The 15,324-nt window shown below is 45.7% G+C and overlaps 1 protein-coding gene across 1 annotated transcript in view; it reads right to left on the bottom strand.

Annotated features, from left to right (window-relative positions):
* Positions 1 to 15,324, bottom strand: part of CTC1 (CST telomere replication complex component 1) — a 16,516-nt gene continuing 1,192 nt past the window's right edge. The window contains exons 3-24 of the mRNA XM_061365397.1: positions 13,440 to 13,686; positions 12,353 to 12,546; positions 10,686 to 10,830; positions 10,004 to 10,306; positions 9,719 to 9,847; positions 9,155 to 9,381; positions 7,528 to 7,702; positions 7,242 to 7,442; positions 6,883 to 7,009; positions 6,577 to 6,691; positions 5,846 to 6,308; positions 5,441 to 5,530; positions 5,026 to 5,163; positions 4,673 to 4,743; positions 3,777 to 3,886; positions 3,282 to 3,447; positions 2,949 to 3,035; positions 2,705 to 2,864; positions 2,163 to 2,227; positions 1,749 to 1,911; positions 1,369 to 1,495; positions 1 to 474 (exon numbers count right to left, since the gene is read on the bottom strand). Of these exons, the coding sequence (XP_061221381.1) occupies positions 314 to 474; positions 1,369 to 1,495; positions 1,749 to 1,911; positions 2,163 to 2,227; positions 2,705 to 2,864; positions 2,949 to 3,035; positions 3,282 to 3,447; positions 3,777 to 3,886; positions 4,673 to 4,743; positions 5,026 to 5,163; positions 5,441 to 5,530; positions 5,846 to 6,308; positions 6,577 to 6,691; positions 6,883 to 7,009; positions 7,242 to 7,442; positions 7,528 to 7,702; positions 9,155 to 9,381; positions 9,719 to 9,847; positions 10,004 to 10,306; positions 10,686 to 10,830; positions 12,353 to 12,546; positions 13,440 to 13,686 (3,664 nt within the window). The 3' untranslated portion in view covers positions 1 to 313. The remainder of the gene's footprint in view (positions 475 to 1,368; positions 1,496 to 1,748; positions 1,912 to 2,162; positions 2,228 to 2,704; positions 2,865 to 2,948; positions 3,036 to 3,281; positions 3,448 to 3,776; positions 3,887 to 4,672; positions 4,744 to 5,025; positions 5,164 to 5,440; positions 5,531 to 5,845; positions 6,309 to 6,576; positions 6,692 to 6,882; positions 7,010 to 7,241; positions 7,443 to 7,527; positions 7,703 to 9,154; positions 9,382 to 9,718; positions 9,848 to 10,003; positions 10,307 to 10,685; positions 10,831 to 12,352; positions 12,547 to 13,439; positions 13,687 to 15,324) is intronic.

Below are 15,324 nucleotides of genomic sequence, written 5' to 3' on the forward strand. Positions count from 1 at the left end.
TGTTATTTAAACGTCATTTTAATAGCTTTATTTAGTAGATACTACCACATAAAGTTCACACATTGTGTGCCTGAGCCCCAAAGTAACGGCTATCGCATAGGAAGCATTCAACATTTCTCTTCCAAACCGTAACCCAGTGTCGCTGGTGGCAATGGTCCAGAATGACTTCAGGAATTCCAGTCACAGCAGCTTCCTGGTTGCACCCTTCACCCTGTGCTCCCACTGGAAAGGAGATTAAAAGAAACTCCTAATCCCAGCAGGCATTTCCATAATTCCTCTCCCACTGGGAGAGATGTTAAGCAGTGGCTCCCACTCAGCAGTGACTGGATGTCCTTCTCATCCTCTTGCTGTTCAGATAGCTCAAGGTGTCTTGTTCCACTTCCTTCACATCCAGGCAGAGCAGGCTCAGCCGAGATCCCACTTGTGACACAAATTCCACTTCATCACACCGAAAGTTCCTGAGCTGCAGTGGATCTGAAGGGGAAAGATATATGTAAGAGCTCAGCCCAGGGCTCCTGCTCTGTTCTAGCACACAGCTGTAGGAGCTGCTGGGGGAGGAAGGCCTTGCAGCAGCTGCTTGGCATCTGCTGAACCTCCAAGGACAGCTTAATGAATCCAGGATGTAAGCAGATGAAGGCATTTGGCCAGCACCCCTGCAGCTTGGAGGAAAACAATACTACACTGTGAAATGCTGTGAACTATGTGCTGCTCACACAGCTGATGCACTGAGCTTTATACCTTCTATCACTATCAGCAACCTGGCCTTACAAACTGTGTTAAATGAGAGCCAAAAGATAATGTCTTCACAGGAGAACATTCTCTGGTTAGCTCAGCAAACCAACCCCTGCAGTGCCTGGATGCATACTCAAACATCAGTGCTAGAGCAAACGGCTAAGACAAATGTCCCTTAACACAGCAACCGCACAGTTATGGCAGCATGAGCTCAGGCACCAGCATCTATGGATTCAGAACTTCTCAGTACTGGCCATGGTGAGGATTTCCAGGCCTAGTCTTGACACAACCTGCTGTCCTGTCTAAAGTTAAACCCCGCTTGATTTGAGAGGTCTGCACAGTAACTCTGGCTGGCCAGAATCCCTTCCCATCCATGGCCAGGGAACCTTGCTCTAAACCAGCTCTGTTTCTGTGTAAAGTAGGGAAAAAAAATATCATTGCAGATAGTGACTTTTATATTATTTCTGTATTTCTGTAACCATGGTTCTGCTGAGACACATGTTAGCTCTACACTACAGTGTTCACAATTCCATGGAAATCCTCCAAAGACCTTGCTTTGTGGCAGCTCTCCTTCCCCAGCCTGGTGAGATGCCTCCTCCCTTCCGTCCCAGGTTAAAGCCAATAGTGCTTGCTTACCAGGCTGCAGGATCTTGGAGGGCTTCCTGTCTAGGCTGAAATCCAGCAGGATAGGGCGACAGATGAGAGGACTCCTGCACAGGCTCCTTAGATAGCAAGCAATGAGATCCTCAGGTTCCTCTACACACTGAGGAAGGAAAGGGTGTGTTGCTAGTTCACACGTTAGGAGGATTTATCCCCCGTGTCTCCCGGCGCCGCAATAAAGAATACCTGCTTGTCAGCTTGAAAACTTTGTTGGCAAGTTTGTTCCTGGAGTTTTCTCCGAATCAATGTGCAGAAGGAGGCAGGGAGCCCCTGGAACATCCACAGCAACGGGAAACCCAGTTCACCTGAGGCTCGAGCCCAGCACACTGCTACTGCTACTGGAATAACCCACTCACCCCTGTGCCAGTAGCTTCCCCATGCTGAATGGACACACTGCCCCTGCTCTGCACGCAGTTCTGCAGCGCTTCCCACTCGAGAAGGCTCAGGCCCAGCACTGCTGCCACATGCTGGTTCCGGCACAGCACCAAAGCATCACCTGTTCCATCCTCCACCACCACCCTATGGAGAGAGCAGGCAGACCAAGATGTGGAGGTCAGGACAATGGCTTCACAAAGGTCACGTCCCAGACAATGGATCTCAGTAAAGAGAGTGGGAGTTTTGGTCACATCTGGGAAGACATGACAACTCTACCGTCTATCTTTGCTATTCTGTCCACATCTCATCCTTGATCTGATTTTCCTCTCCCCTCTGTAGTGTCATTTGTTCCCTCCTACACACCTCTTCCCATACCCAAGCTCTACAGTGCTTACCGTGCACTGGCTTGCCTCACTCCAGTGTGAGATGGACATGGTGGACTGTGTCGGGTGCACCTCCCCTGAAGGAAGAGTAAAGCTACAGCTATGTATGGGGAGGGGTATAACAGAGAGAAGGGGAAGGGCCACTGCTTCTTTTAGCCCTCCCTTCATTACATACGCAGAGGATTAAGGAACTTTACTGCATTTCCAATGAGAGTCTTGGGAAAGGTTTGTATGGAGACAAAAATCACGCGCTGCTAATTGCTGAACCCCAGCAGCAGTGAACATGGGACAAGCACAGCATTAACAGAGCAGGATTCTCCCCTGCGGTATCCTCACTTCAGCTGCCAGGCTGCCTGGCATGAGATACATATTTCTTATCAGTTGCCACTCTGGCTCCTTTTCAATATGCAAATCCTTTTCAGACACTGGAAAAAGAGGGTTTGGAACTGGGACAGGAACTCTAATTTGTTTTTTCCTACATGGTAGCAAAGGATGTGTCAGAGTAGCAAGTCTGCAAAGCTCCTCACAAATTATCCCTATAGAAGCTTGAATACCTCTTTGAAGATGCTGTTGCAAAGTGAGCAAACCCACTGCAAGGACAGAGTCGCCACACAGGACAAGTGGCATAAAATCCGTGCCTGGGGCAGGCTTTGCAGGTGACGTTGCAGGCTGGATAGAAACACTAGTGAGGGGGAAGAGTTTTCTCCTGCAGGACTAGAAGAAACAGGAATGTGAGAAGCTTGGAACACAGAAAGCTTTCTTGGGACACTGTATGGTGGGAACAGAAGCTGAACTCACCTGGAAGGAAAAGGTAGGGGAGAAGCTGGCAGAGATATGATGCTCACGCAGCTGGAGGCAATGTAGGTGCAATAAACATTACAGAATCTACAATATGAAAGAGCAGATGTCAGAAAGAGCTTGTAGAAAGCAAACCTCTCAGTTTTCTTGAGATGGCTGGGCTGATCTTCATCTGTAACATGGTAGAGAAATAATCTGTAGTAAGAGATTGGGATATGTGAAGGTATGGACAAAGGATAAAGCAAGTTCCCATGAGAGGAGAGATTAAGAGATGGTTTCAAAGACAATAAGAGAGGTCAGCAGCCTAGATCAGGGCTCTAAAGACAGAAGTACCTTGAGATTTTGCGTTCCAAGTTCTGGAAGAGGATCGTGGCTCCAGGTAGCAGACCCCAGAGATGCTGCAGATAGGTGGAAGCAATGTAAACATCCAACACAGCAGGGGAGCCTGGTGCAACTGAGACGCTGAGCTTCACGGTGTGCTCACTGGCTAGCAGACTCCCTGAGAGGGCACAGCACCACACATGCCATGAGCTCACTCACATGCAGGTAGCATAATCTGTCACGGGGCTGGATCTGCTGGAGGTGTTTTCCCTCCCATCACAACAAGGCTATCACTGTTCCACCTCCCAGAGTTTTCAGGTAGAGTTTTCTCATTCCCATCCCAACACACAAGCAGCATAGTTTCCCAACCCTGTAACATGCAATGGGGTGCAACACCCTGGCATACTTCCACTGTTGTCAGATACAGGAGTACAGTTGGCACTGTCCCTGAAACAGAGAGAAGCAAGAATCAATCTGTTGTTACCTAACAGGCTGGCAAAATCTTACCTTTCTGCTTGTGAAGGCTGACAGTCACAGCTGGCTTCTTGGTCTTGGGAGAGGCACACAAGGTCCTCTCCACTATATTGGCAGAAAAGGAAGCAAGGGAACCTGTGAAACTGAGAGCAGACCAGGATTTCTGAAGACGAAGGGAGTGGATGAAGGCCTGCCTTCAAGATGGCTGTAAAGGACAGGGTGGAGTGCTGCTGCTTGAGCCTGGTTTCAGGGGAACCTGCCTTTGAGCACCTGAGTTACTGGACTAAAGGTAGCTTACTGCATCCTGCCCCTCCCCAGGGTCAAGAGGCTCCTTTAACTTGCTTTCTGTTTCTTCAGGCTCAGCAGTGAAGAAGAAAAATGGAGAGGCATTACAGCCTTCCTACCTGCTTAACTCCTAATTGTTTTCCTTAATTAGAGGAAGGAGTCAAGCAAATCAAAACTCAGTTTGCCATAAGGCACTGGGGAAGATTTCAGTGTGCATGCCTGTCACTCCAGATTAAACATCCGAACATGCTCTTGAACAGACAACCTTCTAAGCCTAGTATTTGAGCAAATTATGTTATAACAATCAAAAAACAACAACAGCCATCGCACATTCACCTTCAGTTTCCCTCATGTGTCTGTTCCTGCTTCTGACACGAATTTAGCAGAGACCTTTGTGACCCAGTCCACACCAGCAGTAGCTCAATTTTGTCTGGACACTATTCTGCAGCCTTGTCACCAGCACTTCCTTTAGTTTTGCTAGACAGAACAGGGGCAGCCTGAACTGCTTGCACACAGGAGGGCTTCCAAACCATATTTCTAAGGCAGGTAATTCATTGCTGCTTAATGTAATCTGTTTCCAGTAAAGACGAATACAGACCCATTCCCTAAGACAGTCACATGTAATCTGGAGCAGACCAACATACCTGTTGCTAAGTATTTCTGGAATGGTGGAAATTTTCTGGTCCTTGCCTGTCAGCACTGACCTGGCTGCCAGCTAGAAGTGGGGGAGACACAGCCTCAGATGGGTTGCAGTTTATAGCTGTCCCCAGCCAGAGCAAAAGACAAGCTCTGCATGCTTAGAGCTAGGTCAAGCTACTGATGCTTTCTCCCCAGATTAATTCTGAGGCAGGACAATGTAAAGCCCAGCATCCTTCTCTGATGAAGTTTAGAGCAGAACAGTCTAATCAACAAGATACTCTGTACTGATAGTTTTCTGAGCTACTTCTAGAGACATCTACAAGTGGCCTGTGAAAGCTCAGAGCAATCAGGCACTTACCTCAGGCAGAGAGGAGATCCAGGTCACATGCTGTAAGTGCCAAGTATCTTGGACAGGCAGGCACAGGGGGCAGGATGACCTGCTCAGGAACTTTGTTGGCACAGGTGCAAAACAAAGCTTGTCAAACACTTCCAAGTCCTGAAGGAAGAGTGGAGAGGCAAGAAAGAAGGCTGGTAAAGGAAGGGATGAAAGCTATGTAGGAAAAAAACTGCAGAACAGTGGTTTAAAGTTAAAAAAACCACCCAACTTTTGAACTCAGAGCTCCAAGAATTTTAACCAAAACAGAACTGAAGCAGTTCCTTGGCAAGATGGATGGGAATTCCAAGCCTCAAAAAGAGCTTAGTCATCCTCCAACACCTTGACGTGCAGTTCAGCAAGTCTCCAAGAGGAAACAGCAAGACAACCTCTCTCTTACCAAGCAGTGTGGCACAATGAAGCGATACAGCCCGTCCAGGTGCAGAAATGGAAACCATCGTAGAGACTTCCCCATAAACAGCAGTAGTGCCTGGCAGGGGGAGGGAGAGAGACAAAAGGTGATGAGGAATGTTAGGAATAAGGTAGGAAATTTAAAAGACAGCAAGCCCAGCAGAAGATGTCTTGGTTGAGAAGTAAGGTTAGCACCATGGAGGGTAAGGGAAGGGGAATGCATTTACAGGAAGGTGACAAGAGATGGAACAAGGAAGTCACCTGCATCTGTACCCAACACAGAAATCCCTTTCCCATTGATTAGGGATCTAGATACTTCCTTATCACACAGGCTCCCTGAAGAGCCAGCTCCCAGCCTTATCAAACCACACCCCAAAGCCGCCTCCTGCCTCACTTCTTGCCGTGTCTTGTCCTCTTCTCCATCACAGCCGCTCTCCTCCAGCTCTGGTAGAGTCCCAATTTCACTGGGGTGGCTCCAGAGCCGAGGTCTGCCCAGCCACAGCACCGTGGCTTGGAAACTGCACTGCAGCTCCCATCCTTTTCCATCGTCTTTCCTGGGTAGCTGGTAATTGCGAAACATAAGACCTTCCTTCTGGGTAACCAGGAAGAGGTGAGATACACAGCTCTTTGTCCTAGTGCTGCTCTGCCCCCCCTGACTATTTTCATCTCTGCGAGTATCTGGCTTGGGATCCTCCAATTTGGGCATTTTTGCCTCTGGGGTTTCCAGCTCCGATGTTAAGCTGCCACCATCTTTTTTCCTCAAAGAGGAGCTGTTTCCTCTCCCAAGGCTTCTCTGGATTTGTCCTTCTGCAGCACGGAGAACCTGAACATCCTCATAGTAGAACTGCACGTAGACACTGAAATTACAAATTGTAGCAGTGAAACTCCCTGATCCTGACAGGTGGTTGTCCAAAACAAGCAGTTATCTGGGAAAAGCACTTCTGACGAGTATCCCACAAGTAGTCAGCAGGAAAGGGTCCTATGCGCAGACCCCTTTCTGCACATAGCAAAGGCCAGTTGCTTTGGCACAACATACGGTGCTGATCAGCAGCTTTGCCATAGTCCAGAATACTCGTGGAACTGAAGAGGGATGATTTTACTTGTGCACCAAATAAAGGGACTCACCTATGTTTTTTATCCCTTATATGCTCCAGATTTCCCAGGTGCTCCCAGGAGGGAAAATCAGTCTGAAGGAATCTCTCCACTATGAGCTGATAGGTCTCCACCTGCAAGAGTGATCCTGCAAACACAGAGAGGAGCTAATAAAAAGGAAACATAAAACCAGTAAGCTCGATTTCCTCATTTTACAGTCTCAAGGCCAGGCAGTGCCAGTTCAGCATCTCCATACTAAGTCTCCTCTTCCTTATTTTGGAGCTGGATCGCAGAACACCAGACACTCAGCACCCTCAAATTTAACTTAGTGGGACATACCTATGAGAGCTGTATAGGCAAAGGGGCTACCATCCCTATTGCATATCACACAGGGCAGCATGCTGCTCTTGTCCTGCAGCTGGAGGGAGCTGCTCCTGGAGGAGACTCTCAGCACACCCAGCAGTATCTGCAACAGAAAGGAAGCTGCAAAGAGCATCAAACACTTCCCATCTTGGAAGGTTATAAAGCAAACTGCATATAGCAGCAGCCTGAATTTGGCCTGTGTTCAACACACAAGTGAGAAAAACAGTGTCACTGCCGAACAGGAAGCACAGGCACGCATCCAACACGGTGCTGGAAGGCATGGGGAGACTTGGGAAATCTCAAGGCACAGACAGTAAAGGGAACAAGGCACTTACCAGTCGGGGCTGGAAACTTCCTGCTGAGAATGTGCAGTAGGACCAGGCCAGTCTGCGGTTCAGCTCCTGGGTGCCCATGTGCTGTTCCTCCAAGGGGGAGAGCAACTGTGATGGACTGAAGCCTTCCCAGCTCTTCTGTTCTGCCACATGGCAAACTGCAGACAGATAAGGAGCCTGGCATGGGGGGGTCAAGGCTGAATACTAAGAAAACAAGAAAGAACAAAAGAACCAGCTGAGTTTCTTCCCATCAGACAAACAGGAAGCAGCTCACAGACCATTTATTCACCTTCTGCAGGGGACAGTGGTGTTTTCTATCTAGGATTTCACTGTAAATATCTCTTGCTTCCTGTCTATCTGGCACCACAGCTTGCAGAAGGGGGACAAGGAACTTCTCAGCAGCTCCAGGGTTTCGGTGCATGGAGCGAAGCAACGGGTGACAGTGGCCAAAGAAACAAGAAAACCTGGAAGAAAATGATGACAAAAAGGATTAGCAGTCCTAGCTTCTTAGTGAATTTTGCATTTAACTCTTGTGTTCTTTCTGCTTGTTATGAGTGAACATGCTCAGTAGGACAAGAACTAAGGATAGCACAAAAAGAACATGAAGCGACTAAAAAAGGAACATTTAAGGATGATGCAGACTGATGTCAGACAAGGAAGAGGGAAATGTGCAGAAATGGAAGGACTGGCAAAATCTCAAAACTCAAGTGGACAAAAAATGCCCACCCCAAAACACCTGAAAATAGTCTCCCTCTAAGCCCCACAAATGGACCTCCATGTATTTTGCCTAAGCTTGGCATGATTACTCACGTTAGGTATACTTGACTTTCTTTTACAGGATGCAGTAAATAAATCAATCACAAGACAGAAACAACCACAGGCTGCCCTGCTTCCAGCATTGCCCTCGTGTTGTGATCCTGTCTCAAGTTTAGCTCACTGCTTCTGAATGTCTGGAACTGATCACACTGATGGTCAAAACACTACATAAAGCGAACTCAAAGAAAGGTAGCAACTGACTCACTGCAACAACTTCCAAGCAGCAGCAGGGCAAAGCAGTCACATTGAAAGAACGTGAAAAAGCTAATGAAAACTGAAACTTAAAGCTAGCATCATTCCCAGGGCAAAACTGAAGCTGTTTGATTGGAAAGCATAAAAATTCCACGGTGCCCGTAAGGCATGGGAAGACTGAGCATTCCATAAACTACTATTTTACTGCCTGAGATCAAATACATAAATGTTCCTTTTTGAAGTCCAAGGCTGCTGTTAGTGATCAACCATAAAGGTTCCAGAACAAACCCAGAAATACATCCAGGAACTGGCCCACAGCTGTTATGCAGTGCAGCTGTCAGGGAGAGCACGAAGCCGTCTGGAAGACCTCTGCTAAGACAGAGGCTCTCAAACAAATGCTTGTACTACTGACCATACTCAGAATGTATCAAAGTGGTTTGCTGAGCAGCTGCAGCTGCTCCTCTGAGCGGCCAGAACAAAAAAGCTTTTATATTTGTTGTTATCTGGTTGGAGCAGCAGTTTCCAACCTGGCCTGCATCCACCTTGACTTGCCAAGCAAACCATGTTGGCAGGCAGACATCCCTACAGTGCTTCCATATGTCAGGACAAAACTTCCTAGGCAGGAGTACAGAAGCAGGAGTACTGCAGCTTCCTGCAACCAGTGGGCTTACTGCACATGCACCGGAAAAACATACAGGACTTTCTTGTGAGAGCAAATGCAAGGTACAAGCAACTGGATACCGTGTGAAATCTAGATGAATGGCTTACTGAAGCCAGGAAACCAGAAGCAATTACTGCTGCTATTCGTATCCCTCACAGTAATTTTGTGAACCTTTGATCTAGAAGACACCCAGGTAGCTTACAAAACACATTCATACATAGGCTGACTTCAGAAGAACTGTCCTCACCTCTCCTCGAACGTCTCCAGGAGGCTCACCACCCAGAGGTAGAGTGGCATACCAAGATTGTAGCGGAAGAGCAGCTCTAAGTAGAGATTTCCAGAAGAGGTTGGTGGCTGGTAGGGGGTGCTGAGCCTTGAAAAACTCTTCAGCCCAATAGTGCTGCTCAGGCAAGCACCAAGTACAACGAAAGGGAAGGATACCAGAGGCTTCTGCAGGAGGTGGACATCGACGAGCTGAGACACACAAATGTACAACTTAAGAGAAGAGATAGCTGGTCTGCCACCACTCCCCAAAACTATCACCCCACCCCAAATCCTTTCTGACTCTACTGGATTATCTATAGATCAAATGGGCCTGAGGCACTGCTGAGGGGGGAATCAGATAATCATCATTTCAACGCTCATGACTAAACCTAAACAACAAGATCCCCAATTCTGTTCCAGATACTTGACTTGCTGAAATAACTCCAACTTTTCCATAGTATTCTGTTAACCCACACACTCGTGAGCTGTGCTCCAGGCCCATGTCTTTTACACTGAATGCTTTATGCCTTTCTAAGTCACAAGTTACCTCCACATATGCTCCTGGTCGGAGTCCACGTGCAGAGTTCAACCACTGCTGGTAAGCAAGGCACAAGCAGACTTTGTTATCCAGTAAAAAGAGGCCAGCTTGGATATTGAGTATTTTGGTGACAAATCCCTAAAACAGAAAGCAAACAGAAAGTTATACGGGTATAGAGAGCCCCGGAACACAAGAGTCTCATAGGCCTGAGCAATAAGGAAATAAATTCATGATGAAAAATAAGCTGAAACCCTACAGCATGAGTAGGTGAAGGGTAACCCTACAAATCCTTACCACATATGAGATGATCTTGGACTCTTTGGTTGATCTTGGCTTCTCCTCTTCAACTCTTAGCTCCAAGATATCACTGAGCTGCTCAGCAGTCTCAAGGGAAGAAGACTGAGTGGATTCGTCTTGCCAAGCACTGTCCAGTGACTGCTCCCTCACTTGCTCTGCACAGTAGGGCAGAAGGTGGGAAGAATCACTGGTAACAAATGTCCTTTGTCCAGTTTTCTTCAGGCTGGTCATGCTCAGGCCTGTGATTGCATACCTGCGACCCAACTGGAGGGTATGATGCCATGCCAGCTGGCTGGGCTTCTAGAGCAGAGAAATCAAAAGCAACATCAGCATCTTCTGCGCTGGAAAAACTTCTTCCCAACCCCGATAACCCCACCAAAAAACCTTTTCCTTCAAGAGGACTGCCTCAAACACCTAGCAAAGGGGTGATATCTGCAAGATGTTTAGGAGCACTACAACTGCATAAGGAAGGAAGGCTGTATTTCTGCAGGGTATAAAACTAGAGTACTAGACTTCTTACACACAAGGACTATTGTAGGCTGCATGGAATAAAATAAACAACTAGTAAAAGGAAGACTAGATCAAACCAGGAAGTCAAGGGCAAGCTTCAAAGCATTAATCAAGTAGCACATACACAGATACAGACAGTGAGTATGCGAGCAAAATTCCAAGCACTTGCCTGCACCAGCACAGGGACCCGAACACCTGAGACACAGCACTTCAGAAACAGAAAGAAGAATGTCTTGTGGTGGATACGAAGGAGAGGCCCACGTTGGGTCAATTCACCTGCCACAGGGAGCTTTGCTCTTTCCTTACACGGACTCCTAGAGGACAATTGAAGAGGCAAAGGAAATCAGAGATGAAAGAAGAACGCAAAAGTGTCTCAAAAGCAAAATAAATCTGCAGCATGCACTTTCTGGAAATAAAGGATCCAACGTGGATCACTTCTCATAATGGTTTTCAGAACAGTATTTGGCTGCAAAATTCTTTAGTTTTATATGCTAAAACCATATGACACTTTACAAAACCTTCACGTTTGAATACAGCACATGTTCCATGGCAACAACCAGGTTTTAAAAAGCTTTACCACAAATAAGAGCTTAAATAGAGATCAGAAGGGAAGGAGAGGGGGGAAGTCACAAGCTTCAGCAGAAAATAGAACTTGGCTTTGTAGAGCCATGGAATGTGACACCATGGAAGATCTACGCCTATAAACAAAAGAGGCTTGAGAGCATTAATGGAGTCTTCCTAACAATCTTGGCACAGGGTGAAAGAGTAGCAAAAGAGAAAGTAGATGAGATAAGAGAGGAGAGAGAGGCGACATTTCTGCAGCCAAACCTTCATTTCAATAAATGAAAACCAAAAATTCAAACATTTGACATTTTCAACTCCAACTGGGCTTGAATATAACCCTCTGTGAACAAACACACCCTTGATTCTAAACCACACACTGATCTACCTCTATGACTTCTTAAAAGGGAAGTCCACACACGCTAATACCAGCACTTTATTGGTAACATGTTTAAAGGAAGAACATGGAAAATTGTTCAACTATCAGGTAACAGCAGAGGAGCTGCTCTGAGAATGTACACTGAAATAGGGAAAGATTTCTTGTTTAGAAAGGTCTGGTGAGCTACATGAAACACTTCATCTTAAAGTAAAGCAGACATACAATTAAAACAAAACTAAAAAGAAACTACAGCAGCCTGACTAGTGACATTTTATTGTTATCACACCAAGGATTCTCTGCTCAAGAAGATAAAATATGATCTAGCACAACCTGGAATAATCAACTTCAGTAAGATCTGCAATTCCATTGGCTACATTTTCACATACTGTGTTATTTCCACTAAAGACAACAGTTAATCTTAGCAGCTGACATTTAAATGGCACCTTTATCTCAGCAATCTGACAAAGAGCTTGATCAGTGGTGTATATTAATTCCCCATTAGAATCTAGAATTACTTTCAATAATACTTATAATACTTTTGGTTCATGGTCAAAGAAAAAGTGGTGCTAATCACAGGAGTGAATTTCAGCCTCAGTGAAAGCTGAATCATCCCTTTGTTCTCATGTCCTTTCTGTAATATCAAAATACACCTGGAAATACTTAAATTCGCTTTAGTCTGTCAAAATACAGAATTAAAACCACCAATAAATATTCCTGGGAAGCAACTGATTAATGAAAAGCAGCTTAATTGTATCACTTTTACTTCCACCACTCACTGTTACGCTTCCACCTGTGGCAGAAACAGAATCCAGCTCTTCCTAAGACCAGTCTCCTCATGGTACCTGCCAAACCAGAGCAACAGTGCTATGATGGAGTTGAGCATGCTAAGTATTTACCTGGAGGTAAGCAGTGTCTTGGCTGATGCTTGGTAGGTGACTGGAATGCTCTCAGGTACTTTGAGAACATTTACTGGCACTGGGTCCAACAGGACTTCCAAATACCCTGCTGCACTCTTGTCTGTCTGTGGTATGTACGACCAGCTTGGGAAGACAAACAGTGACTCCAGCCACTCAAGTTCAAAATGCAGGAGCTAAGAAAAAAGATAACGAGATAAATGCTTGAGATGAGTTAAGAGTATGTTTTCTCAGCATTACTTACAATGTGCATTACTAATTTGCACTTGCATGCACATCACAAACTCTTGTTCTACTGCTGGGCTTCATTTCTATATGAGAGTGGTGTTTTCTGCTGACACTCTTATCTTGCATGGAGAACTTTTGTCCTTCCAGATGGAAATCTGGAACAAATTTGCTGAGCTCTAGAGCTAGCATTTCCTGGGTTATGGCTGCATCCTCCTGGCTAGGTGATCATTAATTCACTGCAAAGCTCAGCTATTTTCAAACTATTCTAGAATTCCCACCTGCTTTCTTTCCCCCTTTGTTTTCAGTTAGAAGTTCATACCAATATAGCTTTTTTTCTTCATCTCCTTGGAAAGCACAACCTCAGTGCTCTTTCAACACCACTTCTAGGGGTTACCTCTTGTCTAGACTCCCCACGCAATGACTTTCAGAAGGCTTGTAATTCAATTATCAAGCCAACTTCTTATTTTGTGATAGAATGTCACCATTGCATCACTGAGCACCCAGTATGACTTTACAGAAAGTTACTTTTGCTCCACTAGTTGGATCAGAGGAGAGTGCTATGACTTCTAGGTCTCCCAGGCCACCTTATACTGTTGAGAATTTAACAGAATCATACATTAGGCTGCCTCTTTTCTCCAGGCCAGTGCATCCAATATTTGCCCTCCTAGCAATGACAAATGTGACATGTCCTATCCTCTCCCCAGGACATGTTTTCCTGCCAGTTATACAAGTGTGTTATTTCCCTCACTAAACTTTGGCAGACCATTTGAAGCCCCTGGTGGTCTGTGACACTGCCCCATCAGTGGGAATAAAAGCAGGATTCCTCAGACTGAGAACATACCTCACATGGGATTATCCCAGTATTGTCTTTCACATATAGAATGCCATCTACTAACTTTTCTTTGTTCTCTTGCCTTCCATCTGTTAAATAGCCAACCAAAATGAGGTAAGTCCTCGGCAAAGTGCTATGCCTGGGTACAGCAGCTTGTCCTTGACGAGCCCATTCTTTAAACTCATTAGTACTCCAGGTCAGGTGGCTGCAGCATGGCACACACTGCTGATGCTGCAGGTCAGAGACGGAGATGAAACTGGAAAAGAAAGAGAAGCAAGACTATAGAAGGATGTAGGAAAAACTCAAGTCTACAAAGTTTAGGGATTACGGCGATCATTGCAGTGCACAAAGCTTGGCTAAGTCAAAAAAGCCTTAGCTATTGGTATGGTCTGATAATACCACATGGCAAGAACCAACTCATTCACTGGCATTTATCAATTATCTCTCTCAGCTCAGTCAACATGTCTGTGCGGCTTCAGCATCCCCTCTGAAAACAGGCATCCTCTGCTACTATGGTTACCTGAGCAGGCATGCAGAAGACTTGGGGAAAAAAATAATTGAAGGGTAAGAAAATGGAACACATTTTCTAGTACATGTGTGTGTGGGGGGGGAGGTGGGAAGGAGAACAGTTATTGATTCAGGCATTTTTAGCTTGAATGGGAGACTGTAAGAAAGCCCAACAACTGTTCGAACAGTTTACGTACCAGTTATGAACACAGGTAAATACAGACTAATTCCATCATTGTGGGCTGAAGCTGACGAACTGTGGTAAAAGCAGGGTTGAAAACTTCTAGATGAAGATTGTGACAGTTTTGTGACAAATTCTCTCCTGTGAATAGCTTACACAGTACAAAACTGAAAGACAACAAGCCAGTAATCTTAGACTGGGCCTTCACTTATAACATCAGAGCCAAGCTAGCCCTGAAACTTCCCACCTAAGCTCCTGGCTTTGGAGAGTGAGGGGAGGAGATGTAACATCAAATTGGCATGTGAGGCCATCCACAGTTTAGCGTCTATCACGCTTAGACTGGCCACAGTACCAAATATGGGAGAGCAAGGCAGCATTCTCAGTAGATGCTAAGCCTTTTCAGTGTATGATCCTGGCAGCATTCATCATCATTGTTTACTTCCTGGCTCTGCATTCTAGAGAATTAACAGAAGTCCCCCCTCCATGATAACATAAATACATTAACAGAAGTCCCCTCTCCACGGTAACATAAATACTGAAAGAGTGAATACAACCTGGCCTCCAGCTAGTGATTTTGATACTTGTTTCCAGTGAGGTTTGCTGACAATTTTAGGTTGTGAAACTGGAACTCTATTCTCAACACTCACTTGCTCAGTAGCAGGACACAATCAAATTGAGAGAGTACGAATTTGATGAGTTTCAGCTGGTTAGTCAGGTATCAAAGGTTCAAAGCCAGAAACCAGTCTACATGAGCAATGGGTCTGGGCCATCAATATATCATAGAATCAAATAGGTTGGACCCTTTAAGATCATCAAGTCCAACCATTCCCCAGCACTGCCAAGGCCACCACTAACCCACATCACTGAGGGCCTGTCTAGACAGATTTTGAACACTTGTTCAAGATTAGCCGAAAATAACATAAGCAAATTGCTTTGTACTCAAGAGTCATAACAGCACCAGTAATAATACTGGTATCTATGATCTACAAGGAGAACGCAGCACTGATTGTGTTGACATCACATGTTCTGGCTGCTTTTTGAGAGAAACCAAAACTGCAGAAGTGCACTGGATCCTGGTTATCACATCCAGAAACCTAAATGGGCTCTTCTGGTAATCCAGAGCTTGACAGTTAACTGTGGATGGAGAATGCTGCTCACAAACAGACCACTGGCCTCACGCAAGATAAATATCAGCTCTTCTTGATG

The sequence above is a fragment of the Neopsephotus bourkii genome, unplaced genomic scaffold (assembly GCF_033783945.1).
Source record: "Neopsephotus bourkii isolate Nb327-2 ecotype Australia unplaced genomic scaffold, CSIRO-AGI_Nbou_v1 NB_1287, whole genome shotgun sequence".
NCBI lineage: Eukaryota > Metazoa > Chordata > Aves > Psittaciformes > Psittacidae > Neopsephotus > Neopsephotus bourkii.